The sequence below is a fragment of the Gopherus flavomarginatus genome, chromosome 6 (assembly GCF_025201925.1).
Source record: "Gopherus flavomarginatus isolate rGopFla2 chromosome 6, rGopFla2.mat.asm, whole genome shotgun sequence".
Lineage (NCBI taxonomy): Eukaryota > Metazoa > Chordata > Testudines > Testudinidae > Gopherus > Gopherus flavomarginatus.
This window is the reverse complement of record NC_066622.1, coordinates 48819692-48845838: the sequence shown is the minus strand read 5'-3', so window position 1 is coordinate 48845838 and position 26147 is coordinate 48819692. Positions and strand designations below refer to the sequence as shown.

At 50.5% G+C, this 26147-nt stretch overlaps 1 protein-coding gene across 3 annotated transcripts in view; it reads right to left on the bottom strand.

Moving 5' to 3' along the window:
* Positions 1 to 339: 339 nt before the first annotated feature.
* Positions 340 to 26147, bottom strand: part of CACNA2D2 (calcium voltage-gated channel auxiliary subunit alpha2delta 2) — a 648687-nt gene continuing 622879 nt past the window's right edge. For all 3 annotated transcript variants that reach the window (XM_050958643.1, XM_050958641.1, XM_050958642.1), the window contains 16 exons: positions 23569 to 23629; positions 15311 to 15408; positions 14130 to 14220; positions 13060 to 13122; positions 12818 to 12921; positions 11260 to 11358; positions 9099 to 9193; positions 8559 to 8606; positions 7651 to 7722; positions 6829 to 6981; positions 5608 to 5660; positions 4188 to 4243; positions 3673 to 3796; positions 1688 to 1797; positions 831 to 919; positions 340 to 501 (listed from right to left, as the gene is read on the bottom strand). In XM_050958643.1, coding sequence (XP_050814600.1) covers positions 373 to 501; positions 831 to 919; positions 1688 to 1797; positions 3673 to 3796; positions 4188 to 4243; positions 5608 to 5660; positions 6829 to 6981; positions 7651 to 7722; positions 8559 to 8606; positions 9099 to 9193; positions 11260 to 11358; positions 12818 to 12921; positions 13060 to 13122; positions 14130 to 14220; positions 15311 to 15408; positions 23569 to 23629 — 1445 coding nt within the window. In that variant the 3' untranslated portion in view covers positions 340 to 372. The remainder of the gene's footprint in view (positions 502 to 830; positions 920 to 1687; positions 1798 to 3672; positions 3797 to 4187; positions 4244 to 5607; positions 5661 to 6828; positions 6982 to 7650; positions 7723 to 8558; positions 8607 to 9098; positions 9194 to 11259; positions 11359 to 12817; positions 12922 to 13059; positions 13123 to 14129; positions 14221 to 15310; positions 15409 to 23568; positions 23630 to 26147) is intronic.

The window sequence follows — 26147 nt, the reverse complement described above, 5'->3', positions numbered from 1 at the left end:
CAGCTCAATGGAAGGGAGAGGACGGGGTCAAGGAGTCAAGAGCTCAAGGACACTCGCTGTCTGAAGAACAGAAGCCTCAAATGGGTTGTGATTCCCCAAGTCTTGCTCAAGCTCAGTTCTTGCCAACCTTCTGCACAGAGACGCTAGAAAGGCAAGGCCAGGTTGGAGAGGATGGGAAACAAAGCAAAAGGAAAAAGAAAAAGATATTCCAGGCTCCTCAGTGGAGCGAGAGGAGGTCCTCATGAGCCACAGCCAAGGTGTAACCAGAGCGGATGGGACGAGAAGAAGTTGCCCTTTTCCAACACGCCTGGAGAGGATGGAGATGGAGCTTTTAACAAAAGAAAAATGGATGGGTTGGACTAGATGGATGTTTTAAAGGCAAGATGCCGAGGACAGAGGCTGGCGGCTGGCAGTCAAGTAGAGGAGCAGCAGCTGCATGGATAACAAGACGCTGAGAGAGGGTTTGAAGGAGGCCCCTCTGCCGCAGTCTGAGGTATCTTCCTAAGGAGACAAAAGGTGAGATGGGTTTCTGCAGGGATTGGGTGGGCTGGCGAGATCGTCACGCATATGCCAGTGGGACCCGAGACAAAGGCAGTCCCCATGCAGTGTTTGGCTTCTGCTGACTGACACCCAGAACAAATGAACTCATTCTAGGAGAGCTTTGGAACCAGAGGGAGGTTATTGCCTGTGACCCGGCGCAGCCTTAGAAAAGTGAGAGCTGCTGGCAACCTTGCTCTCCATCCCCAGCAGACTCCATGCATAGCTTGCCCTGCCTCCCTTCTCCCAGGTCCCCAGCTTCCCCTGCCCCTTGAGCCAGTTCCCCCACTTACCGCTGCATCGTAGTCAAAGCAGATGTGGGGGCCTTTTCGGTATCGGGGCTTGTCTACCAGCTCACACTGATTTGGATCTCTCGGTGGAGCTTCACATGTCAAGGAAACAACGCAGTGCAGGCATGATTCTGGGTTTGAGGGCAGAGGGACAAAGTGGGGCTGGGGTGGCTTAGAGAAGTTAAGCAATTGGACAGGGGGCCCCCCAGAATGCAAGGGACTTCATGAGGTCTGCGATTAGGGAAGGACCGAGACCTCGCAAGATATTCTCCCCAGTTCTCTTCTCTCCTCGATTGGAGGCTAGTGCAAAGCATTGCCCATTGGCTTTTAACACTTCTCTACCAGGAGCTGTGTATCTCAACCCATCGTCCTGGATCCCCTTCCTGTCTTTGAAGCCCTCTGGCAGGTTGCCTTGGTCTCCTCTCTTCCCATTGAGAACAATCTCAGCTCCCTTAACCTTCCTTCACTGGTCATCGGGCATGGAGAACCTAAGTGATCACCTTGGCATCTGAACACTCTTGGAGGGTGTGGGCTCAGAAGAGAAACAGCTCAGAGCTAAACTCACGTGAGGCAGAGACACAACCAGCGCCAAGGGGAGTTGATCTGTGGACTGTGTTTGTTATTTCTAAGGCACTGGGCTGCTGGGAGGGTCCTGCACTAGCATGGGCTGTACTTAAGACTCTCCTGAAACCTATGGGCTTGAAGAGGCGCTTATACTATACTGGCCCTCAGTGCGGGGTGAATTCCACCCTCTGTGATCATCCGGGAGAAAAGCTCCTCTTCTCTCCAGTGGCTGTTGGTCGTGTCCTGGGGCTGAGGCAGGAGATGTGAAGCCCAATGCAGCAACAATCAAAGGATACCTCGTATCTCCGCCTGAGGGAGCTTGGTGGACTCACACTGGCTGCACATCGGCTTATCCGCTACAACGAACAGCAGATTGGTGTTGGCGAGCCTCTGTGCGTGGAACAGTCTGTGGGAGGGGAGCAATATGGTTATCCAGGGCCACATCTCCTGCGCTGCATCCTCCAACTCTGCTGTGCCGCTCCCAAGGAGCAGAGAGCAAACCCTGCTAGTGCTACCTGGGAAACCCTAGCCACCATGAGTTCTTCCTTGGCGTGGCTGACCTGTGACCCCAAGCACAGGCTGCCACACCCACTGCCATCGGTGACCTCCCAAGTGTCATCAGGGAGGGATGTGAAGGTTAAGGTACCAAAGAGGAGTCCAAAGCTTTCACCCCATCTGGTGGCCCTGTTCAGCCAGGTGAAATTCCTTCCTTTCCAGGCTGCGAGGGCTTGGGTGCCAGAGCTGCTGTGTTGATATTAGAGGGGAAAGGTTCCACTTAATGAAACCCCAGTAGTCTGCACAATTTGGAGCTCACGTCAAGTCCAGCTCACTCAGCCCATGAGGCTGTCGGTACCATCAACTGCTGGTGTCATGGGACAATGCTATTGCAAGTGTTTATTTATATACAGGGCCACGGCTGTGAGTGGCGCTTTACAAACAGAGAGAGACACAATTCACACCCCCAATCTAAAATTAGATCAGGGCCACAACAGCCATCACATCACGGAGGGAACAGTAGTTCCGGCACCACCAACCCCAGCACCGCTCTATCCTCCTTCCCCTTCTCAGCAGGTGTGGGAACGATCCGGGGACTTGGGGATCACTGCTGCCACCTGGGTATCTCAGCAATCAATAACTGACCATCGGCTGAATTAAAGTCATTATTAATTCATGCACTCACAAGACTCTTTTGGTCTTGCAGTTCTTATTGAGTCAGCAAGGTGCCCAAGCTTTGCCAACAGAGGGTGACGTGTCAGTTGGGTAGGAGATGAAGGGCCCCATCCAAACTGCTAACATGGAGCAGGATGCAGCTGCCCACTGAGAGACTACAGATCCCAGCATGCAAGGCACTCGGAATTGAGTAGCCTGGCCTCGGTGCATGCTGGTGGGCCTCTGGCTAATATGGCTTAATTAGGATCAGCTAAAATGATCATGTAACAAATTCTGTGGTCCCTTACACAGATTTGTATTCGGTCTAGTATAAAATACACCACCATTTTAAACTCCAAGGCCTCCTGAGTTAAAAAAGAGGGAAGAGAAAGTTCCTCTCCCAGGCAGCAGTGTTCTCTAGCTCTGCATCAGGAAGGCTTTCTGGGCGGAGGAGTCTGATCGACTAACAATGGCTCAGAGAGTGCAGATCTCTCGTACAACCCTGTGGATCAGGGACTCCGCAGCCAAATGCAACAAAACAAATCACACAAGCGCAAGCAGTTCTAGCAGCTGCCTGTGATTCTGCATGGGGCCAATGGCACAAAGAGTTTGGCTTCAAGCCTGCAAATGCACTCGAGATGCAATACCACTGCATGCTGTTGGCTGCTACTGCTTATGGCACTGCCAGCGCTGCTGTGTTTGTTCCAGTCCTTGGCGCTACTGCAAAGCAACTGTGCCACTCTCAAGGAGAAGCAGCTGAAGTGGAAAGAAGAGATGGAGCCTCCTTTGCATGGGACCTGATTCAGCTCCCACTGAATGAAGTATTTGCTTTGATTTTAACAGGAGTTGGATGGGGCCCAAGGAGCCATCTTCATTGTTCTGCTCTTTTTCAGCAGCCTGGCTCCTTCCTCTCCAGGTGGTCGGACTGATGAGCCTGCTGCACAGAACTGACACTAGGGCACTCCAGCGTCCTCAGCCTCAGGACCCCTTGGCAGGAGAAAGACCCTCTGATGCCCCCAGCCCTCCTTGCAACAGAGTGTGTGTTGTCTAGCTGTGAAATGCACTCTGGATACTGTGTTCTGGTCACCAGCTGCTCTGAACCCCGCTGCTGTGGGCACCCCGTCGCACTGACCTGGAGCAGTTTCCACAGTCAATTATAGCATTATAGGTGGCGTTGACGGTGCTGAAGTAGTACTGTGTCTGCTTCATGATGCAGCTGGTCTCTCTGGACTCCATGCTGTCTGCTGTCACATCCTCTGTCAGCAGGGACAAGAGACACAGTGGGACACGGCAGAAGGAAAACCTTAGGCTGCTCATTCCCACCCCACTGAAATGTGCCCTGCTTCTCTAAGCCCCTCTGAAGTAGCGGCCAGAACTAAGGTGGACTTTGCTGGCCAAAAATACACTCCACGATATTCTGGAAAGCAATACAATGTACCCCAGATATCTGCACGCTGGAGCTGGGTGGTTACTGCAGTGACTCCAGGTGCTGGCCAGTGGAAGATCAGCTGGTGACATCATCTATCTATCTCAGTCGCTTAGTATGCTCCATTCCCCAGTCAGACATTTACTTCTCCTCTCTCTAGTGCTCCCTCCTCCCACTCATCTCTCTTGCTGCTGCACGGCATTAACCTGGGCAAGACTTACCTGTTTGAAACCAGCTGCTGTAGGTGAGGCCATACAAGAGCTGCTGGAACAAAGACCTTTGGGAAGGAAAACACAGAGCTGTTAGCTGACATGAGAGGCCAATCAGAACACACTATTAGGGCCAAGCTATGCACTGAATATAAGGCTGGGGGCTGCTCCCTGGGAGCACTAGTATAGACAGTTTTACACTGTGTCAGCTAAGCCCCTTCACTTAGCAAGATCAGAAGCCAGAAGTAGATGTTTCTTCTCCCTTTCACTCTCTGTGCAGGAGGTTGCTTTGCCTGGCTTTGAGCTACTCTGACATCACGAGAGGCAGGTACAGCCATCGCACGGAAAGGAACCCACCCTATTCCACCATGAATCTGATCAAAGCCAAAGAGACCCAGCCACTCTAAGTCTTCCGTTCCATCGAAGAGCCCTCACTTTCCTCAGGCTAGTTCTCCTTTGTGCGCGGAACTCAAATTCTGTCACTTGGCAGGTGACATCACTGACGCAGATACAAGCAATTAACACAAACGCAGCAAAAACTGGGTAACAGACGTTCCATTTGCTAATAAAGTACGATTTTCAAACCAAACCCACACAGCATTCAGGAGCTCCTCTATTGGCCCCAAGGCTATCCCCTTCCATCTCTCTCAATCCAAATAGATAGATCTATCTTCTAATAGCATGCCAATCACCACTGCATCTCAGCACCAACCTAATGATCCCGTAAAAAGCACAAAAGCCAAAAATGTTCAAATTTGAGTGGCAAAAGTTAGATATTTATATCCACATTTAGACCCCTAAATACAAATGATCTGATTTTCAGACATACATTGCTGAGCACCAGCAGCTCCTGATAAAGTTAGGGAAGAAGCCACTTATTTAGGTATCTAATTTTAGACATCCATATTTGAAGCTTTCTGCTTAACTGTACAGAGAAATGTTTAACTGATGCTTAGGGGTGTGTGGGCGTCTGTGTGTGTGAGACACAGAGAGAGAGATGCTGACTAAAGGGAGTATCTCACATTGTATCTGAAAGGCGTAAACACCAAGGGAGCAGAGCAGGAGATCTGGGTTGAAATGGATTAGTGCAGACATAGGCTGAATTGCAGGGAACATTTTCTGATGCTGAGACGTGTTAGGTGGAAATGGAGGCTCCCTAAGGAAGTGAGGTGAAAGCCCCACAGATTTAGAAGAGGCGTGGGCAAGTCCCAGGAGCATGGAGTGTAGGGAATTCTCTGGCCCGGGGGATGGGATGGACCAGATGGGAGCGATTAAGGCATTTCCACCTGACTTCTATCACTAGCACTCTCTCACTCTGCCTTGCTGTGGCACATCCTTACTCTCCAGTCTCACTCTAAAATCTGGGCCACATACAGCTCCCCAGGCTGCTTGGGGCTCAGCAGCAGCAGTGCTGAGAGAGATGGAGACTTACCATGCGGCGGCTGATGTCCACCAAGCCAGGTTCAGGAAATCTGCCATGGTGGGCTGAAAAGAAAGAGGAGAAGGAAACAATGTGTAAACGGAGCAGGGGCACAGAAAAACCCTACAATAATAAACCAGCGGGCAGCATCCAGGGATTGATGCTGCAGAAGAACAGGTGTGAAGCGCTCCCTGGAGATGCCTGTGCTAGAGCCACATGGATAGAGGGCTCCATTTGCTCTTGTCTCCCCCGCTTTATAACCTATTAGTGGCTCTAAACATGGCTGGTGTCCATACCTCCCCGGGTTAATGCTTGGTTAGTGACTGTGGCCACTAGTGGTCTTTCTCCCAGCCAGAGGTCTATGCCGGCACACTGCTGTTACCGGCTAACCTGTCTGGCTCACTGCTCTTTTGCAGAGTAGTGCTAACTCCTTAACCAAGCCTGCATAACTGGGGCAGCAGGTCCCCCTTCCTTCCCACTCTCTGTGAGGTAGGACACCCCAGAGTACATTGCAGTACGTGATGCTGGGGCTGCTCTGTGTCGCGTCCAGTGGGCACTCGAGACCCCGCTGTGGCACTCTGGGAGAGCTGCCCGTGTTTTCCCAGAATGCACTCAGACCGACACAGTAGGCAGCTCGGTAAAGGTGGATGCATAGCCACAGCTGGCACGCGACTGTGCTGTGAGGAAAGCTGCTGCATGGACACAACTCAGTCATGCTGCTGGGTACCATACTGGAGGAAACCGCAGCCTGGCCACAAAGCCTAAGCGTGTGTGAGACAAAAGGCTATTTCAGACTCTGCATCTGACAGGGAAGCTGAACCTTGATGAGCTACTCTCCACAGTCCCCAGCTCCACAAGGCATAAGGAAGAGGAGGGATAAAGCAGCCCTCTCCTAGTCCAGTGCAATGTTGAATCCCCTGGGGACACAGCACTTGGGGCTCTGTGAGAGCACACTGTCGAAGTATCACTCAAGGCTTGGTACCAACAGGCAGATTAAGAGAACTGGCCAGCTTTCTCCTGTTCCATTCTGGGAGGACATCTGTTGCTCTGATTGGCTGCATTACCCAGCTGCTATGCCCTATGGGAAAGCCAAAGGAATTCCCCCCACTGATTTCTTTGTGCCAATCAATGGCTCTTTAATTGCCAGTCTGTCAGGGATACAGCCCCTGGACCAGCAAGTGAACTTAGCCCTCGCCTGGGCTGTGTGATCGCTGCCCATAGTCCTGCACTCACCACAAACACCCCTCTAGGGGCAGCTCCTGTGTTGCTCTGAGCTTCCGGGGTGCACACCGACTGGAAGTTGTAGGACTCCTTCCGTGCGAAGAAGGAGTTGTTGTAGAGGGCAGACATCAAATTAGCATCCACTTCGCTGAAAAACTTCCCCACCTGGAACAGACGACACCAGAGCAGAGGGGGCAAGTCTGTGCTGAGCATGGGAAATGAGACATGCTCTCTGCACAGCATGGCTCTGCGTTGAGTCATCCAGGCAGAGATCATGGGTGCAGTACAGGAGCCAGGCTTATGGTCACAACTGAAATGAGTTCAGAGGTCTCTGCTGAGTCCCTGTGGGTGCTTCACAACCCAATACACAGTTCAGTACCAGCAGGAATTACCCAGGAATGGAATAGTGGTGGTGGGGCCACAGCGCAGGACTGAAGGTCACTGGCAGAGCTGGGGTGGAGGGCAAGAACTGGAATAGCAGGGGGTGCTGTGGGGCAGGACGCAGGGGCACTGGCAGATCCGTAGAGGGGCTCAGGCCTGGAGGAGCAAGGAGACTGCAGGTTGGGATTGAGGTGCATTGGCAGAGCTGTCTATGTGGGGAGGCTCGGGCTGGAATAGCAGGGAGACTGCAAGCCATCAGCCATGCACTGTACTTAGGGGCAGCGCTATCAGTCCTTCACTTTCAGACAGAACTGAAATTTACCCAAATTTGCCATGAGGGGGCAAATCACCACACTTCTCTGCACTCTGACTGGGATTTCCCTTCCTTCGGCTCCCAGCATCTCAGAGCCAAGACCCTCCTCCCCAGCCTTTGGCAGAAGAACTGCTGCTCACCTGGTACCAATGATCTTCCTGGTTGGAGAGCACCAGAAAGCCTCCATCGTCAATAAGAACACAAATGAGGTCCTGCAAAAGGAGGAAAGCATTGGTCTGATGTAGGCAGCTCAGAGCTACGGGCAGCCCTGCTGGGCTCAGCTGTGTCCACGCAGCCGTGCCACGGGGGCAGAATCCAGGCACTGCCTATTGGCCAAAGTTAAGCAAGTTTCAAGAGAAATGCAAGCGGCACATAAAATCCCTGGACAGGTGACAAGGTCAGTCAGCCCTGCCCTGAGCACCTAGTTCCCTGGGGCCCTCTTTCAGGATCTGTCCTGAAAGCACATGGGTCTTCATGTGTTAAAGGGCTCCTTACATCTCCTTGTCAATTGCTGGAAATGGGCCATTTTCATTACCACTACAGTCTTTTTCTTTCCTGCTGATAATAGCTCACCTTAACTGATTACTCTCCTTACAGTGTGTATGGTAACACCCATTGTTTCATGTTCTCTGTGTATATATATATCTTCCTACTGTATTTTCCGCTACATGCATCTGATGAAGTGGGGCTGTAGCCCACGAAAGCTTATGGTCAAATAATTTGTTGGTTTCTAAGGTGCCACACAACAACATTTGGAAAGATCATTAAGTGGTCCATCGAGACCCTCAGCAATTTTCAATTCGTCCACAAAAAAAAAAAGTTTGAGAACCACTGATGTAGACTGTAAATGTCAGGGGGCAAGGATCACGCCAGCATCATGAATGCCTGGGGCGCTATACACATGCTTAATAATGGTAAGTGCACATGGGGAGCGGGGAGGAGGCGCTGAATTTGGCTGCCATGCTCCGGACTCATGGCCCAGGGCAAAGTCAAGGGGCTGATGGGTAAGGGGCAGCTGTCCTCCTGAGCCCCCCATCCCACTGCTCACCTTGTTGTTGGCCTCACAGTCCATCTCGCAGCTCGTGGAGGGGTCGCACTGTCAATTTGAGCAAACACAAAGAAGGGGGGACAATTGTAAGCAGGGCAGCAAGCGGTGTGTCTGCAAGTGATCTGCTTCATTCGGAATTGCATCCATTTCCCCACTGACCACGTCCCAGCTCCTCCTGCCTGTACTTCCCCGGGGAGATCAGAAGCCAACCGGGAGAGAAGGAACATGGATGTGGGAGGAAAGGGCAGGGGGATGTAATGGAATGATGGGTGGAAGGAATGGGCAAAGGGGGAACCAGGTCTGTGCGGGATGGAGGAGATTGGGATAGCTAGGGGGCTGGCTGGTAGGAGATACTGGCAGGACTGTGCAGATCAGGGCTGAGCTGGGATTGCTCCTGGAGCAGAGCGGGACAGGTCTGAGCAATCCCACTGGAGTGCCCCTCTCTGTGCTAACTAAGATCCCATCCATAGAATCAGAGCCCAGCAACCCTGCCCAGGAGGGCGACAGCTCAGATCTTTCCCCTTCCCTCTCCCTACTCACCCTACGCGTTCCCAGCTGATCCCGGTCTGTCCGATTACTTGCCAGGACTTTAAACTTTTCAGCCCAAGCCTCCAGGTCAAGCTTCACTCCAACCACTGGGGAGAGGAAAGGAGGGCGTGAGAAGGTAACAGAGCAGCTCCCCTTCATTCCCATGGCCATGCCCCATGCCCTGGAGAGGTGCGTTGACTGTGTCCAGCGAGTGTTGCCCCGTATGTTAAAGCACAAGGAGCCAGGCTCAGTACAGTAACTCCTCACTTAAAGTCATCCCGGTTAACACTGTTTCGTTATTAGGTTGCTGATCTATTAGAGAACATGCCTGTTTAAAGTCGTGCAAAGGTCCATTATAAGGTTGTTTGGTTTGCCCCGCTCCACCCGCCCACCCGGCGCTCCTGCCAGGAAGTGGGGTTGGGAAGCGGGAGCTTCCTCTGTTCTGCCTACTTGGTGTTGGGGAGTGGGGTTGGGAAGCGGGGTTGGGAAGCAGGGTCGGGGCAAGGGGGCTTATCCCACTCCGCCCGCCCAGCATTCCAGCCGGGGAGCGGGCAAGACCCGACCCTGCTCCCTGGCACGAGCACCGGACAGGCAGAGTGGTCTAGCCCCGCGCCCTGACCCGACTATACCCCACCTGAACCAAGCTTCACAATCATCATTGGTGAGTACAGTCTTAAATAACGACAGGTTTCATAGTGGCAGCCTTGTTAGTCTGTATCTGCAAAAAGAACACGAGTACTTGTGACACCTCAAATTTGTTAAAAGAACAGGAGTACTTGTGGCACCTTAGAAACCAACAAATTATTTGACCATAAGCTTTCGTGGGCTACAGCCCCACTTCATCAGATGCATGTAGCGAAAAATACAGTAGGAAGATATATATATACACAGAGAACATGAAACAATGGGTGTTACCATACACACTGTAAGGAGAGTAATCAGTTAAGGTGAGCTATTATCAGCAGGAAAGAAAAAGACTGTAGTGGTAATGAAAATGGCCCATTTCCAGCAATTGACAAGGAGATGTAAGGAATGGGGGCGGGGGAGGATAAGCATGGGGAAATAATTTTACTTTGTGTAATGGCCCATCCACTCCCTGTCTTTATTCAAGCCTAGTTTGATAGTGTCCAATTTGCAAATTAATTCCAATTCAGCAGTCTCTCATTGAAGTCTGTTTTTGAAGATTTTTTGTTGTAATATTGCAACTTTTAAGTCTGTAACCGAGTGGCCAGGGAGATTGAAGCGTTCTCCAGCTGGTTTTTGAATGTTATAATTCTTGATGTCTTTGTTTGTTAGTTTCTAAGGTGCCACAAGTACTTCTGTTCTTTTTGCAGTATTAAATAGTTTGTTTAAAATTATTTAAAACTTATACTGTATATGTATATAATATCTTTTGTCTGGTGAAAAAAAATTCCCTGAAACCCAACCCCCCCATTTACATTCATTCTTATGGGGAAATTGGATTCGCTTAACATGGTTTCACTTAAAATAGCACTTTTCAGGAACATAACGACAATGTTAAGTGATGAGTTACTGTGTAGTCGAGGGCTCAGGACATCCTCCTAGTTCCCACATGGGCCAGAGGGAGCTGGCTGCTCCCCATCCATGGAACCACATAAGGGAAGCCCACGACTGACTGGACGCAGAGAGCTCAGACTAGAGCCAGGGGCACAGGTTCCAACTTTTCCGCGTCAACGTCAACCCCTGCTTCACCCCAAGGCCCCGCCCCCACTCCACCCCTTCCAGTAAGGCCCTGCCTTCACTCTGCCTCTTCCTGCCCCTGCTCTTCCTCTTCCCCCAAGGCCCTGTCCTCGCTCCACCTCCTCTTGTCCCCACTCCACCCCCTCCCCGAGGCTCCTGCCCACCCACTGCTCTTCGCCCTCCCCCAAACCTCTCTCTGAGCCACCAAACAGCTGTTTGGCAGTGCCATTCCCTATCAGTTGTTTGGTGGCAGCAGGGAACAGTTGTGGCTGGTGGGTGCTGAGCACCACTATTTTTTTTCCAAGTGGAACAAAAGGTGAAGACCCCCTGAGCCAGGCTTAGTGTCCTGAGTGGCAGAGCCCACAGCTGGACAAAGCGTATCACCCTGCAGGCTGGACCACAATCCAGGAGATGCCTATAGAGGAGCCTTCCCCTAGGTCTGCCATGCAGACATCTCCCTGGGCACCCTGACCTGCTGGCTTCAGGGTCCTCCCGCCAATGCTGAGCTCCACGGCTGTGCTGACCAGGATCCCAATCGTGTTGTTTTCGAGTTCCAGCCCTCTGTAGCTGGCTGTGAGGAGAAGAGAGAGACCGGAGATCACATGAGATGCGGGGAGGAACACCAGGCAGGTCCCTCTGGAAGGGGAGGCCCTGGATCCATCCCTGCTGCCATGGCACTTTCTTAGATTTATAGAATCCAAGGCCAGAAGGGACCTCTTGGATAACACAGGCCAGAGATCTTCCCCACAATACCCCTAGAGAAGATCCTTTAGGGAAACCTCCGATCTGGAGTTAAAAGTTGTCAGTAATGGAGAATCCACCACGCCCCTTGGTAAATGGTTCCACCACTCCTTATTTCCAGCCTGAATTTGTTCAAAGGGCCTCCCTGCCAGGCGAGGCTTGAAGTATTGCATCTGCTGGGTCAAGAGCTGGGCAAACCACACAGCAATAACTGTGCTCACACCTCCAGCTGAACCCTCCGGGCTCCGGCTCCTACTCAGTGGAAAGGCTCTTTGGCTTCTTCTCCCTTCTAGCCCGATTCCACCTGTGTCTGCTGGCCCACCGATGCACCCGCCCAGGGGCAGGGCTCTCTGACGGAGCCTCTGACCGCTCCAGGCCATGGATTAGCTGGGGTGCTGCAGAAGCATGGACAAACCATGTGCACCTTGTTCTTTAATGACCGTCTTCCTGGCTGCCTAGACAGCAGGAATGCCTTCTAGTTTGCCAGCACCAGTGCATATGGCCTGGCAGAGTAATGCTGCAGGCCCAGCTCGTGCCAGTCATCTTGCTCACCATTACAACGCAATTCCCACCTCCAGGAAAGGATTCTCCTACCCACCAGTGGGCAATGGACCAGGATATCTGAACCAGCAGAGCCCAAGAGATGAAGCTGCCCAGGGCCAGATCTCAGGCATGTTTCCCCAGGAGCCCTGGGCAGGGCCTGCTCTGTACCTCCAGAGGCATAGGCGCCAACTTCTGCTCTCGCCGGTGGGTGCTCGACCCCCCTCTGCTCCACTCCCACTCCACCTCTTCCCCCAAGTCCTCATCCCCACCCTGCCTCTACCCACCCCTGCTCTGCCTCCAGCCTCCCCCAATCCACCCCCCTAAGTGTGCTGTGTCCCCGCTCCTCCCGGAGCACTGCCAAACAGCTGTTTGGTGGTGGGAAGAAGTGCTGGGAGGGAGGGGGAGGAGCAGGAACGGGGCACGCTCAAGGGAGGAGGTGGGGAAGAGGCAGCGGGAGCTTGGCTGCTGGTGGGCGTGGACCTTCTAATTCTTCCTCATCAGTGCTCCAGCCCTGGAGCACTCATGCAGTCAGCACCTATGTCCAGAGGTGGCAGAGATGCTTCCAGCCCCCAGACACAGCTCCAGGCCCCAAGAGCCATTACTGTCTCCTCTCTCGGTACTGCTGCAAAGCGGCTGAGCCCAGGGAATCCTGTCTCATTCCAGAGGGCCATGAAGCACTGGGCTAGTCCCTGCCATGCACACCAAACTGCTGTCTGGTTGGGGTGCCGGTGCAGGGTGGTACTTACGGTCCCGGAAGGGCGGTTTGAAGATATACCCCCTGTTGTCTAGACTGCGCCGATAGAAGCTGGCATTGAAGGGTTCCGGGTCCTCTTCCCAGTCGTCGGCAGCTCTGGAGGGGGGAGGAGAAGAGGCCCCAAATCAGTGAGACCATCAGTGGTGATAGCTTGTTTATGTCATCTGTCCCACGTTGAGGCTGCACCCTCACACAGACAAGGCTGAGACGTGAAGGGTAATCAAGGCCACTTACTTGTTAGGGAAAACTCGGGTGATGCCACCATCCGTGGCTGCAAACACGGCCAGGAGACTGTACCTGCAATGAGACAGGACAGGAGCACAGAGCGTTACAGCTGGCCAGAGGGCGCTCCAGCTCCTTTTCCCTCCTCAGCGCTGCCCTCACTTCCACCTAGCTATGGGTTTTTTCCCTACTGCCCATCATCATAGGATTCAGGCCGCTTCCATGCCAAATCAATAGCAATAGTGAAATCCCCCATGGACTCGGTGGAGTCCCTGGCACTTCTGCCTTGTCAGGGTTGAAACTCTGCTTGGGCTGGGGATGTTTTGGGGGCAGAGTTGGGTTTTGAATGGGTGTTTGAATGAGTGCGATCGGTTGCAGCTGGGCCCCCAGGTGGTTCAATGCTTCCTACAGCAGTGCCACTGATGGCAGAAAGGCTCTCCCTAAAAGGAAGGCCTTGTGCAACAGTCCCTCAAGATGGTCTGACTCTGGATTTGCCTGATCTGGATCAGCTATTGCATGCAATGGAACTGTCATCTTGAGTGCCATCCATGCCAGCAGGGAGAGCTTCCCACAGCCGTGCCCTGCTCCTGCCGCCTACTGTTCTAGGAGTGCAAGCTTTCATATAGCAATGTGGCCAATGCAGCAACATGGGCTCCTTCCAAGGGCTGAGTATCCACGGCTGTGAGCTTCCCCAGCACAGTGCCCTAGCTGCACTTGGAGAGTCACACATTAACACCAGAGCTTTTACTTTGAAACCGGTCTGGGTTCAGAGTGCCTGCCAGGGGTGGCTGTATTCTCCGCTCAGCACAGAAGCTGGCTACTGCATGAGCCTTGCTCAGCGAATGAACCTCAAGGTCAAGGCAGAAAGTCTGGCCTCAGGTAGTGGTTTCATGGCTGCTAATGCTGGTATTGCCTAGCCTACACGGGCCCGTCTAGAGTCCATTCCAGGAGGGCCCTGCCTTCCAGCTGGGGTTTCCAGGTGCGTCATTGACTAAAGGACTCAGTCTCTCTGCTCCCAGCTAGAATTGCCCCTGGCTGGGCTGCTGCTGGTGGGACTGGGTCTGGAATGGGGCTGTGCCTACGTATTGAGGTCCTGGTCCTTCCACACCCTCTCCACCAGCTGCTGGGTGATTCCTGTGTCCAGGATCAGGTTGTGAAGGAGGAAGTTGTCACCTTGAAAGCAAGAGAGAGAGGAGAACAATGAGGTTTGTTCCCTACCCGGAGTCTCCCCCGCGACCTGCCAAGCAGCAGTCTCCCCCGCCCAGGATTCCTGCCCCATGAACTCTTGCCCCTTTGAGTGATGGGTAAAGGAGGGTGAGTTCTCCTCGCCCTTTGGCCTTGGCTGCCTTTCCTCTCTGTCCACTAGAGCCCCTTCTCCATGCTGTCTGAGCCATGGCATAAGTCCTAGCCACAGGAAGTGGGCTCTTCCATGGCTACTGTGCTGTTCTGCACCAGCCACGAGGAAGCTGGGGCTAGAGAACTGCAGAGACAATTCCAGGGTAGGGCAGGTGGGACATGGATTCGGGCTCCCACATGGCAGCTAGCTGTGCAGATCCCTGAGCTACCGAGCTGAGTGCCTCCTTTGACCTTCTCTGGAACATACTTACCATTAAGCAATACAGATGCAACCACTGGGGAGAACACAGGGCTTGCAGGCAGGCATCTCTGCCAAGGTACTCTAGTCTTAATCTACACCATCCACTGCTAGCCCAGCCATAGGCTCTCCATAGACAGCTCTGCTGATGCCACTCACTGCCAACCTGCAACCCCCCTGCTATCCCAGCACTGCTCTGTCAATGCCCCTCCATCCTGCCCTGAAGCCCCCCTGCTACTCCAGTCCTTCATCCCCCTAGCTCTGCTGATGCTCCTCAATCCCAACCCTGGACCCCCACCCTAGATTGGCTGACACCCCACATTCCTGCCCTTCCACACCTCTTCCTACTGCCCCAGCACAGCTGGCCCTCTCTTAGGAACAGACTATCACACAGTGTGCTGCTTTTGGGGCTAGGACCAACGCCCACTTGGTATTAGAGCCCACCAGCCTCCTTTGGCTCACGAGCCGATCCCAACCTGGAGCTCAGTCCTGCCAGGAGTGTGCTCCAGCCTGCTGAGTCAGCTGCCGATCTGGAGAGGTGTCATTAACCATTTATCCCCCTATTCATCTTCTCAGTCTGCTTTGACCCTTCCTGACCCAAAACCCTCCCTTTCTTCCCTGAGAGAAGCCCAGGACCGCTCTGCCCATGCTGGCCCCTGTGGTACTTACACTGTTTGGAGTCTGGGGTCACCTTTTCCATGAGGGCGATAAAGTTTTCCAGGAATTCTGTGTTGTTATCCGACAGGTCAAGGTCTTTGCAATATTCTCTGGGATTAGGGTGAAAAGATTTGGCATTTGGAAGGAGGAAAAAGTTACTGTCACTTTTCTCCCGCTCAGGATTGGTTCAATCCTGTCTGTGTGCATGTGTGCGGGCACATAGGGCTGCCTGTATACGGGTGAGCGTGCGTGGGCTACATGTGGGCTGATGCCTTTGTGCTTCTATGTTCGCGGGGCTGCAGGTGCAGAGTGAGTGTGTGTGTATTTGAGGAGGCGTCTGGGAGGGGTATATGCATGCAGCACCCTATATGTGTGCACACATGGGTTTGTGTGTGTGTGTGTAGGCCTCTGTGCTCAGACGTGTCTATGAGGAAGAACCTACACAAGCGTGTGAGGAGGTGCTGGTGAATATGTGCAAGGGGCAGATGCTGGGTGACATTTGGGTGTGTGAGCGTCCCTCCGAGTGGGCCTGCACTATTTGCAAGGGCTGCGTGGAAGCATGTACATTCACCAGAAAACTGCACATTCAGGCTTCCCACAGTGGCACTGCATCATCACCCAAGAACCACTGGAAGTTTATGAAAGAGTAAGTGGCTAATTTCAGTGGAGACAGCCGCTACACTGGAACTTATCAGCCATATCAATCCTGGGTCAGGCACTGCTGCTGGCTATCTTGATACCTAATCAGCTATGCCATCAAACACCATGGGGGAAGGCTGCTAATGCTGTGACGGCACAGCACCACTGCCAACTGGGCTTGCTAATGTCACTGACTGGAAGTACCCTATGAGCAGTCACTGCACCCTCAGATTGCTACGCGTCTGCTCAGATAAGCTAGGCATCGCTGGTTGCTTTCAGACTTCCCTTTCGGTTCTTGGATTCAATGGGCAGAAATAAGATGGTAGCACATTCTTCAGCCCCAGTGGGTCTTTGGTCAGTTGCCCAGGGCTCCTTCCCTTACATTGACTCTTGTCATGGCAAATCCCAGGGCTTTGTTGTCAATGTACCAGGCCTCAGCTGGCCACGCATGTGAGTACTAGACAATGTGATGGTACTAGATGCCATTGCACCTTCTCTTAGCATGCAGACCAGACACACCAGGAATACCCACAGCGCTCTGCAGCCTGAAAAGGGCCCACAAGTGTCCTCTGGGTGAAACTTCACAAAAGGAAACACCTGCCTCTGGGGTTTGAGACATTGCTCTGGGGGGAGCAATCAGATGACATGCAACTACTTGCTTTCACTAGCAGGAGGGGTGACTATCACTGCTGCACGGACAGCAGGGAGTAGGCAGAAGCAGCGTCCTGTTACTGGAATGCCAACTAGAACCTATGGATGGGCAGCATCACCTGGAGTGACAAAGCTGGTGCCAGCTGCTATGACTCCCCAGGAACATGGTGCCACCTGGCAAAACAGTATGATACTTTCTGACATTACTGCCCAGAATGGTGGCAAGAGCTCCTCAAAAGACAGTGCCCCCTGGCACAGAAGGATGAAGCTTTTCAAGGATGACAGCTGGAAGGGCCATAAAAGACTTTTGAAGGTAACATCAAGTAAGGTGAGATCTTCAAACCTACCTCTCTTTCTATGGGTGATGACTGGCACCTATCATGGTGGTATCAGAACACCTGAAGGCACTTATGCAGCATCTGTCAGAAGTACTATTTGCTGGGCTGCCGAAAACGGGCTCTTATAAAGGGTGAAGGCGAGGCAGTTACAGAATTTATAATCCAGCTGCTGATCCCAGGTCTAGCTTTGAGGTGACTTAATGGGATGGAGACCTTGGAAAAGTCACCAAACTCTCATCATTGGCTGACACAACACCCAGTGGTAGTTTTTCTCTCAGCCCTTCCATGGCGGTGAAGGCCCCATTGCACTCACCCTGAGCATGCAGCTTCAAAATCCAGCTAACATGTGATTGCTGCGTCAATGCAGGTGAATTAGCCAAAACTTGGGGGCTGTCTTCCTGTCACAAGCGAAGCCTAACACTGGTGAGGAAAACTGTGGAATGTGGCAGGCCCTCAGGTGAGATAGGAACAAGGCTGGAGGAGATGGACATGGTTTGGTGTTTGAAGGCATCTCGCGCTGGAGCGCCTTCTCAAAAAAACATCTGATCTACACAACTTCAATGCTGCTGCAATAGAAAACAAGATGCTTCCAGATGCCATGGCACAGCCTAAAAGAGGCCCAGGGTTTAACAAGCAAAGACTCTACTGACCACATTAAGTCTGGGAGGAATTTCCCTTGACTTCCATACCACAGGTACCTATTTCCAGGTCTGGGTTGCACCTGATTAGACGAGGACCGAATGTGACTCATTTCTTTCTCATGTTTCATTTTAGTAAGGGTGGGCCTCACAGTTCAAGACAGGAATTCTTCAGTGGACCTGGAGCAGCGTAGGATTCAGTGACCATGTGCATGAATTCCCCTGTCACCTTAAGAAGCAGCTGGTCTCTCTTTGGTAGGCCCACTCCATTGAGAATCCCATTCTAAAACACAGAAGGATGCCTATACTGAGCTTGCAATATTGGTTAATGATGTTTGATGGCATTCAGACGGCAATGTCTTACATTACAGACTGTTACAAACGGGTGCCTTAATGTGCCATGACATAGGTATATATTATGCTATGGCATTGTGGCCATTGAGGACTGATTGCGAATGGCCTCAGAAGTATCTTCGGCTACCAAATTGCCAACAGCTATTTAGGTGTTTGCAAAAGAACCGTCACATCCCCAAACACATGAATTCTTACTGCACACGGAGGATAAGCCATGGCTGTCTATAGGCCCAGGATGAACAATTCAGTACATTGAGAGACTCCTGAATATGAACAGCATTAGAATCGTGAATGCTGCAGATGGTATCCTGTGATTTGACCATGTGCCCAGGAGCGCTGGTGACGTGAGCAGGTAGAGTGGTGGAGCACAAAGTAGGCTAAGCACTTGATGACTGGAGACTGAGGGGGTTTGGTTTAGTGGTTAGAGCAACAGATATAGGAGACAAGACTCCAGCATTCCTTCCCTGGCTCTGTCACTGACTCACTGTGTGATCTTGGGCAAGGCACCTCATTGCTCCATGCCTCAGTTTCCCCATTGGTACAATGGGGATAACTATACCTACCTGCCTCCCGCAGAAGGTTGTGACGATTAGTTTATAAAGAGCTTGGGGACTGCCAGATACAGGGAGCAGTGGAAGCGTATCAAATTAATTCTGGTTCATGCTCCATTCACCAAGTGCTCAATTTACCATGTGCTCTGACAAATACGCTCCCATTGCTGGGGCTGCTGCTTGTATGCTCCAGTCACAGCAAGCCACATGCCCATCAAGTTAGCCTCACCAGCAAGAAAGCAACCTCTGGAAACAAAATCTCTCGCGTGTCAGTTGTTTGTATTTTTCATTCAATTAGTGCTTTTGTAGACTCCGCTCCTGGAAGGAACGGAGGGAAGGGGCAGGGAGGGAGGAAGCAGAGAGACAGCTCTGGAGTCTGTCTCATTGGTGGCACAGTTTCTACTGCATACAGCTGCTCTCGTCTTAGCAACATGAAAATAAGATGGCCAGCCATGCTTTACCCAGGTTACTGCATTGGAAATACCGGTACACACACACACACAGACACACTCTCGTTATACATATCTGTACCTTTTATATAGATAGATAGGTGCTGGTTTAGCTGTGTAGAAGAACATGTACATCTGCCATAGATGTGTTTGTGTTCTGCAAAGAACCCCCCAGTAGCTGCTGGGGGTCCACTGTTGTCCCAGCCCCCACGATGTGTTGATATCGGACCTCAGGCACGCACTTGGCCTGGAGTCCCGTCCTGCGGTGCATTAGAAAATGAAGGTCATTGATAGTTTAAAAGGGCCAGATTCTCAGCGGGGGTAAATGAGTGTTGTACCATATGCTGATTGACACCCACTGAGGATGTAGCTTGGAGCTTACAATATTCATGCATGCAGTAACTTTGCTGAAGCCAAGGGGATGACTTTGGCTCAGTCTAGGTTTGCCCTGAGCGAGCTCCTTTTGGGTTCCATGTTAGCCCCAGCTGGGAGTCCCTGTCTCCCAAATACCTATGGCTGCAACGTGTCATTCAGGAAAGAGAAACCAACTGCTTTTAAACCTGTTTCCAGCCATGCTGGTGCTACTTCCCCGATGGCTGCTGCCTCCAGCTGCTGGGCTCCCATTGCTTCCAGGCGCCAAGTCCCCAGGCATCAGGCTGCCTCAATCACACCAGGCTTCTCGTGCCCGTGAGTTCTGGTATGAGGGCTACCATCTTGGCCACTGTGCCAGGGACTGAACTTGGGACCTCCAGAGCTAACAGCACAGGTTGTCCAGACTCCCATGCTGGTGTCTGTAACAGCCTCATCTCTGCAGATCGGGCAGCGTGGGGAGGCCTGCATCACACTAAGCATGACGGTTACACTGGCATGATATTGCCCCTCACTGCCAGACTGCCATCACTTCCAGGGATAGGGTGCCGTGGGGAGCAAGTCCCAGCTGCTGTTGCCTGCCAGGTGCAAAGTGCACGGAAAGGGGTCAATTTAAGGACTGTCTTTACAAACTCTTGGCTCTGTGCCATTGGTCTCCCTGGCTGGGGCTGCGGCTGAGTTCCTTGCATGAGACAGAACGGGACCTGCACCTTGCAGGGCTTTCTAGCCTTGTTTTATCAGTTCAGTTATTACTGCTTTATTTTAAGCCATCTGTGTCATTATGCTGAAGGGTCAAACGTACTAGGAAGGAAGGCAGATCCATGCCCACAGGATAGCAGATGGTAGATATGGGTGCCCATGGGGAATGCTTGGGGGTCTGAGACCCCTGTGGAGTGGGAGCATCACACAACACCCGGCTAATGAGGGCAACTGACGCTTACCACTGTGTGACTCTGGTATCAGCCTAGAGCATTTCCTGACACATAGCAGGCCCAGCTCTGGGGCTCAGGTCAGCTGGCCTGCACTTCGTGGGCTGGGCTCTGGCGTACGCTGAAGTGACTCCTGGGGATAAACAAAGTGGTGGGGAGGGAACCCCTGGGCATCCCATCCTTAAGCAGCAGGTGTGACTCTTCTTCTCACCAGGTCAAACTACCCCAGGAATGGTGATTGGCGTGCACTCTCTCTCTAAATAGCTGAGCAGTGGACTCATGACTGGCCCTGAAATAACTCTAGCGCTATATGACCTTCACTGTAAAATATGGTAGCATTTTAAAAGCATATTACTGAAAAGGTTGACAGTTCTCATGATTTCATTGCAAGGCTCTACATTTGGTGTTTTTTCTTAAATCTCCAGCTCCTGGAGGCCTGGGATTTGGGACAATCCTGGCTCTCAAATTTAAAAAAAGTAAGTTTCTGGTCTTTGTGGTTGTGGAGAAAAGCTTGAAAACCAACCAGGAGGCAAATAAAAAGAACCCCAGGTAGATTATTTGGGAAAGTCTCCTGATTTCTGAGGGGCCTGATGCACAATTTGTGAATGCCTGGGGTCTGAAATAAGGGGAGGGAGAGAAAAGTTACTGGATCCCAAAGTTCTGGCTGAGGCAATTCTGTGACAGTCCAGGTAAAGTCTCTGTATTTTCTGCAAAGCCACAAACTCGATGCTCTCCCACTTTCCTGCTGGTTTTTACATATTTGAGGCAGAGAGTCAATGTCATGTGTACCCACCATTTTGGCGTTGCTAGGTCACTGCACACACAGCGATCTGACCAGGACTCTTTTGTGCAAAACTATCCAGATGATGCAGTGCCGGTTGGACGGATTGGACTTGAAAAGAGCAGCAGTGGAGTTGCATCTGTATGTGGCAGGCATGCTTACAGTATAACAGAACTAACAACAGGGGTGTGTGTATGTGAAGGTGGGGTTCATCTGGAGGGGCATAAAGTCCCCTCTTTGTGTGGGCAGCTGAGCGGGGAAGCCATATGGTTTTAATTTCCTGCTGCACTGTGCAAGGTCCAAGACTCCTCTTTCCACTCCACCAACATGATGGAAATTGTCATTTCCCTCTCATCTTCTAAGCTTTTCACATGATGGCTAGAATGCATTGTAGAATCCCACACCCCTCTGTGGCTCAAAGATCTATAGGCATCCCAGGGTCATCTTTAACTATAGCCACCTATATATCTACACAAACGCGTACAGATATATGTGCTCACACACGCACAGAGAAATTAATATGTGATATATGGTTTCTGAAAATTGCCTGGGGACATATTAGAATTGATGGGATATCATACAGTCTTATTGACACTCATGTAATCTAATATGGTCCTCCTGGGACATTTTACAGTCCTTTTAGTCCCCAGGGATATCATAGGCCTCGTAGGTTAGGGAAGCAATGACACAAGACCCTATTGTTTTTTCTGATGTGTTATAGTATTGATACCAATTTGGAGCAAGGAATATTCACAGAACAAATTTCAAAATGGAAGATTCTTACCTATTAGAAAAATGGTTAATATGTAATAAATCACTACAAGGCAATTCCAAGTTTCTCTTCTCCTTTATGAACTACATCATTTGGATCTGAATTTCAAACTGTTGGATCGGGCCCTTCTCTCACATACATGAATAATACATTGGTAACGCAATAGATTTCTAATAAAAAGATAGAAATTCATCAAGAGCTTCTGGTAATATTCTATGCTGGGAGCTGAAGCTGGAGTCACCTGACCGCTATAATGTACAGTAGATTCTCATAAGATGTGGGTTGGGTTTTTTTAATAACACATGCTTTGAAATTTTATGTCTCTAGTTGACACCGTCTCTGTTTAAATTCCACACTCCTTAAGTGTCTCATTAATATTGACTCGATGCCTCGTAACGAACATTAGCTTTCTGGAAAAGTCCTATAGCATTTAAAAGAAAATAAACCCATTTGACTCCAATGTTATATTAAGGGTACATTTATAAATGGCTTATTAACGGTCAATGAATGATTAATGGATGTTATAAGCACGTTACAGACATGAGTAGTATGTGTTATAGATAGTTATAAGCACATCAATAGGTGTTATGGATGATTCTAAGATGTGGCTATAAGCAAATATTGAGCTGGTGGACTCTGTAACAACTGTATTAACCATTTATTAACCCTTTATAAATATACCCTTAGTAAAAAGTGTGATAATATGTCTATAGATTTTTTCCTATAGATTTTAACAGAAATTTCTGTCCCTGCTAGAGAATCTTGCAAAATAAAAACATCTTGTATAAAGGAATTCCTTATCTATTAAGCCATATCAGTTTTTAGAATTATTTCTATAGGACCCTCTGAGTCCAATCCCTATTACGTCCTATTAGACTTTTCAATATGAGCGGAGCTAGGTGAACAAATTGATTGGTAACATTTTCACTAAATAAAGTGCATCATTCTATTGGCTCTGATTCAAGAGTGTTCAAACTACCACCCAGCATTTGTGAAAGCGTTCGCAACTCTTCAGACGTTCACAAATTTTAGTCAAACTGTCATTTCTTCAAAAATTCAGGCCCAAAGTGCGTTAAGTGCTACTTGTTATTCTGCCGTTTAAAATCATATGTGTTTGGTCAACCAATCAGTAACCAGAAACACCATGTGACTGACACTGCCAATCACGTGAGCTGAATAATGAATCATTGACGCAAGCGACCCCAACTCTGAGAATGATTGTTTGAAACTATCTGAGGGACACCTAGGAATAAAGGACCTGTTTGCAGAAACTCAGGCCTGGCTCCTGAACAAATCTGTCATTCTCTCTTCCCAGAAAAGGACCTTAACTTAAACCAAATATTATCCATAATTGAACAGTCTGACCCGCACAGCCAACATGACTGTATGATGCCACAGCAATCCCATTTTGACTTCTGGGATTGTCTGCTACTCTACGAGACTTTTCAGAAACTATACCTATATATGTACACGTATATACGCCTCATATACAGCTATACATATATACTGTGCTCGTGTATATAACAGAACAGAAGATAGACACGGGCTGCCAACTGTGGTGGAGTCTCAACAGAGTGCAGGTAGCAGCTACCGTCTCAGAGAGGCACACAACACACACACGAGACAAAAAGTAAGACAGGCACAATGAAGTGGCATCAGTTCTGGAGAAGAAGGGTGATGAGAGGGGATATTTGTAGGGGTGGAGGTGGAAATGGGAAGAGGGGAGTTGAACTAGCCCCGGGGTTAGCGTGGGGAGCGTGTTTAAATGGACACCTCAGCAAGCGCACACGCAAAGCTACCTGGGAGCAATGAATACATGTCCCTCGGACTCAAAGCTGTTTGGCAGCAGGAATTCAAAATCTGCAACAGAAAGGCAACGTTATCCGGCGGGGGTTTCAAACAAAGGAAGGGGCTTTGTCTCAGAATATGAGAGAGAGAGAGACAGAGAGAGAGAGAGAAATAAATGAAAGAGATCAAACAATTGACTGATTTTTAACAAGAGAGAAAGGAAGGGGAATTCTGTTGGTAACTGTAGCATCGCACAAGAAGGAGAGTTATAGCCAATATGTTGCCAACATTAGAAAGATTTGGTGATTTGATTGGATTTTTTTTTTTGTTGGTTTGTGCTCTGAAATGCAATATATTTCCTCTGTTGTATATGTACAAATACAGGCTGTATAGTTACATATACACACATACATATATATATGTGCACACATTTTTTTATATATATATATATGCATGTTCAGTAGGTCATATGGGCATCTCTCTCTTATGAGGATTGCTAACAACGAAAAGAAACCACATGCTATGCTTGTATATTACTACAACAATTTTTTTTGGTAATAAAAATCATTGTTCAGGCATCAACATGGCCAAACCAGGGTCCTTTATGAAGACAGTCCAACCAAAGACTTACCCACCAAATAAAAGTCAAATGCAATGCATTGTGGGGGTGTTGCTGCCTTCTGGCTGCCAATGGTCTACAGCTCAGCAATAACCACCCCCCTTGGTCAGGCTGCAATGGATCCTTCTAAATCTGGATTGAGATGAGACGGGGGGGGGGGGAGGATCTGAAGGGGCTGTCGGAGCAACCTAGGCTAATCTTCCTGCTTTTCCAATGGAGGTTTTCCACTCTGGCTCTTGCAGATTCAAGGACCAAAGCTGAGAGCCACAATGTTATCTCTCTGCATTTCCCCAGTTCTGTGCTAGTGGTTTTCACTGCCATTGCCATTATCTCCTGGTTATGTGGCCACTGCATCTTCTTGGTACAAAACCTGGGGCTGGCTGCCTAGAAGAATGGGAGATATTTGCCCCAGGAGGCAATGTGTTGCTGAAGCCTGGCCCAGTGGGCCCAGGAGGGGACCTGATGGGGTGGAAAACAAAGGAATCAGCCAGGATCCATGCACCTGTTTGGAAAGGTAGAGGCCACACCCATGACTAGAAAATCCTTGGGTTGCTGAAAGCGACTCTCCAAAGCAGAAAACTTCATTTTCAGTTCCAACAAAGGCTAAGGTGTCCTCAGGCCATTGGGCAGGGAATGGTTGGGGAATGAAGGTGAGGGGTTATCAGTGGTATTAAACATGGTTTCTCTTTCCTTAGTGGTGGGTATGGCACCAGGCGTTTGGAGACACTCTGGCTTTCCAGCCCAATCATGGATGTTACTTGCAGCCTGATCCTGCCTCGTTTACTCCTGCTAAGAGACCTGACTCAGATGACATGCATCCGACGAAATGGGTATTCATCCACGAAAGCTCACGCTCCAATACATCTGTTAGTCTATAAGGTGCCACAGGACTCTTTGCTGCTTAGTCAGATGAGTCGCCCCATAGGAGCCAAAGGGATGGGCGACTTGAGTATGTATTACTTGTGAGTGCAGAGATTGGGTCCTAAGGGTTTTCACCCATAAAAATTGCAGGGATACCTTGGGCTGGACTGTGGCCTTGGAGGATGGATTTTGGCTTAGACAAAGGCTAGAGCAGCATATGTGGGAATGGGGGATGGAGGAACCTCCCCCAGATGACCCAAGTGGTTTGGAAGGCAAGGAGGGAAAACAGTTGGGGGAAACCCCTGCCGTGCATTTGGAATATGCCCAATCCTATTGGGATTTGATAGCTTAGGTGGCTAGTCCAGCAGGGCAGGGTCCTTTGCCTTGCTCCCCCTAGGGGATGGCTGTTGTCAGCTCTCCATTGCAGGCCATTTTCTGACAACACAGGCTCGACTAGTACAGCCTGTCTGCATTTGTCACAAGGACCTACATACTCATAAATATTCAGAGGTTAGCCCTATCAGCAGCCATGCCCCTCGCCCTCCCCGCCATGTTTTCCCACAGTGCATTGCAAGACACACAAGGCCCTTTGCCAGGCAGCACAGCCATAGGTTGGACTGTTGTTTTCTGTAAGGCGGGGTCTGGATACAAGCCAATGAGAGGAGGAAGAGGAAAGGAATACAAAAACACTAGTAATTATTCCATCAGCATTGCCATTACAGGGTCACTGGGAAGAGGCAACTCAAGGCTGATAGAACAGGGCTGAGGGCAACGCTCCCCTTACCTTTCTCTTTCCTTCCCCTTCCTCTGTGTCTGTCTGTCTATGGCATCTGTGCCCCTCTCTGTGTCTGTCCATCCCTCCCAAGCTTCTGAGCCTCTCCTCTCCGCCTGGCTGGGGGAACTGATAGAGGAGTGGGTAGCTTCCAGTGGTTCTGCTCAACGCATTGTGGAGTGGGGTTGTAGGGCTCCTTGGTGGATGTGGGGTGGGAGTGGGGGAAGGAGGGCAATGGGAGGCACCTGCTCCCCATTCCCCCAGCCATCTGCATGCCTCAGAAGGTGCAGAGAAAGCGACTGGGAAGCTAAGTCAATTTCCCACACATTCTTTCATTA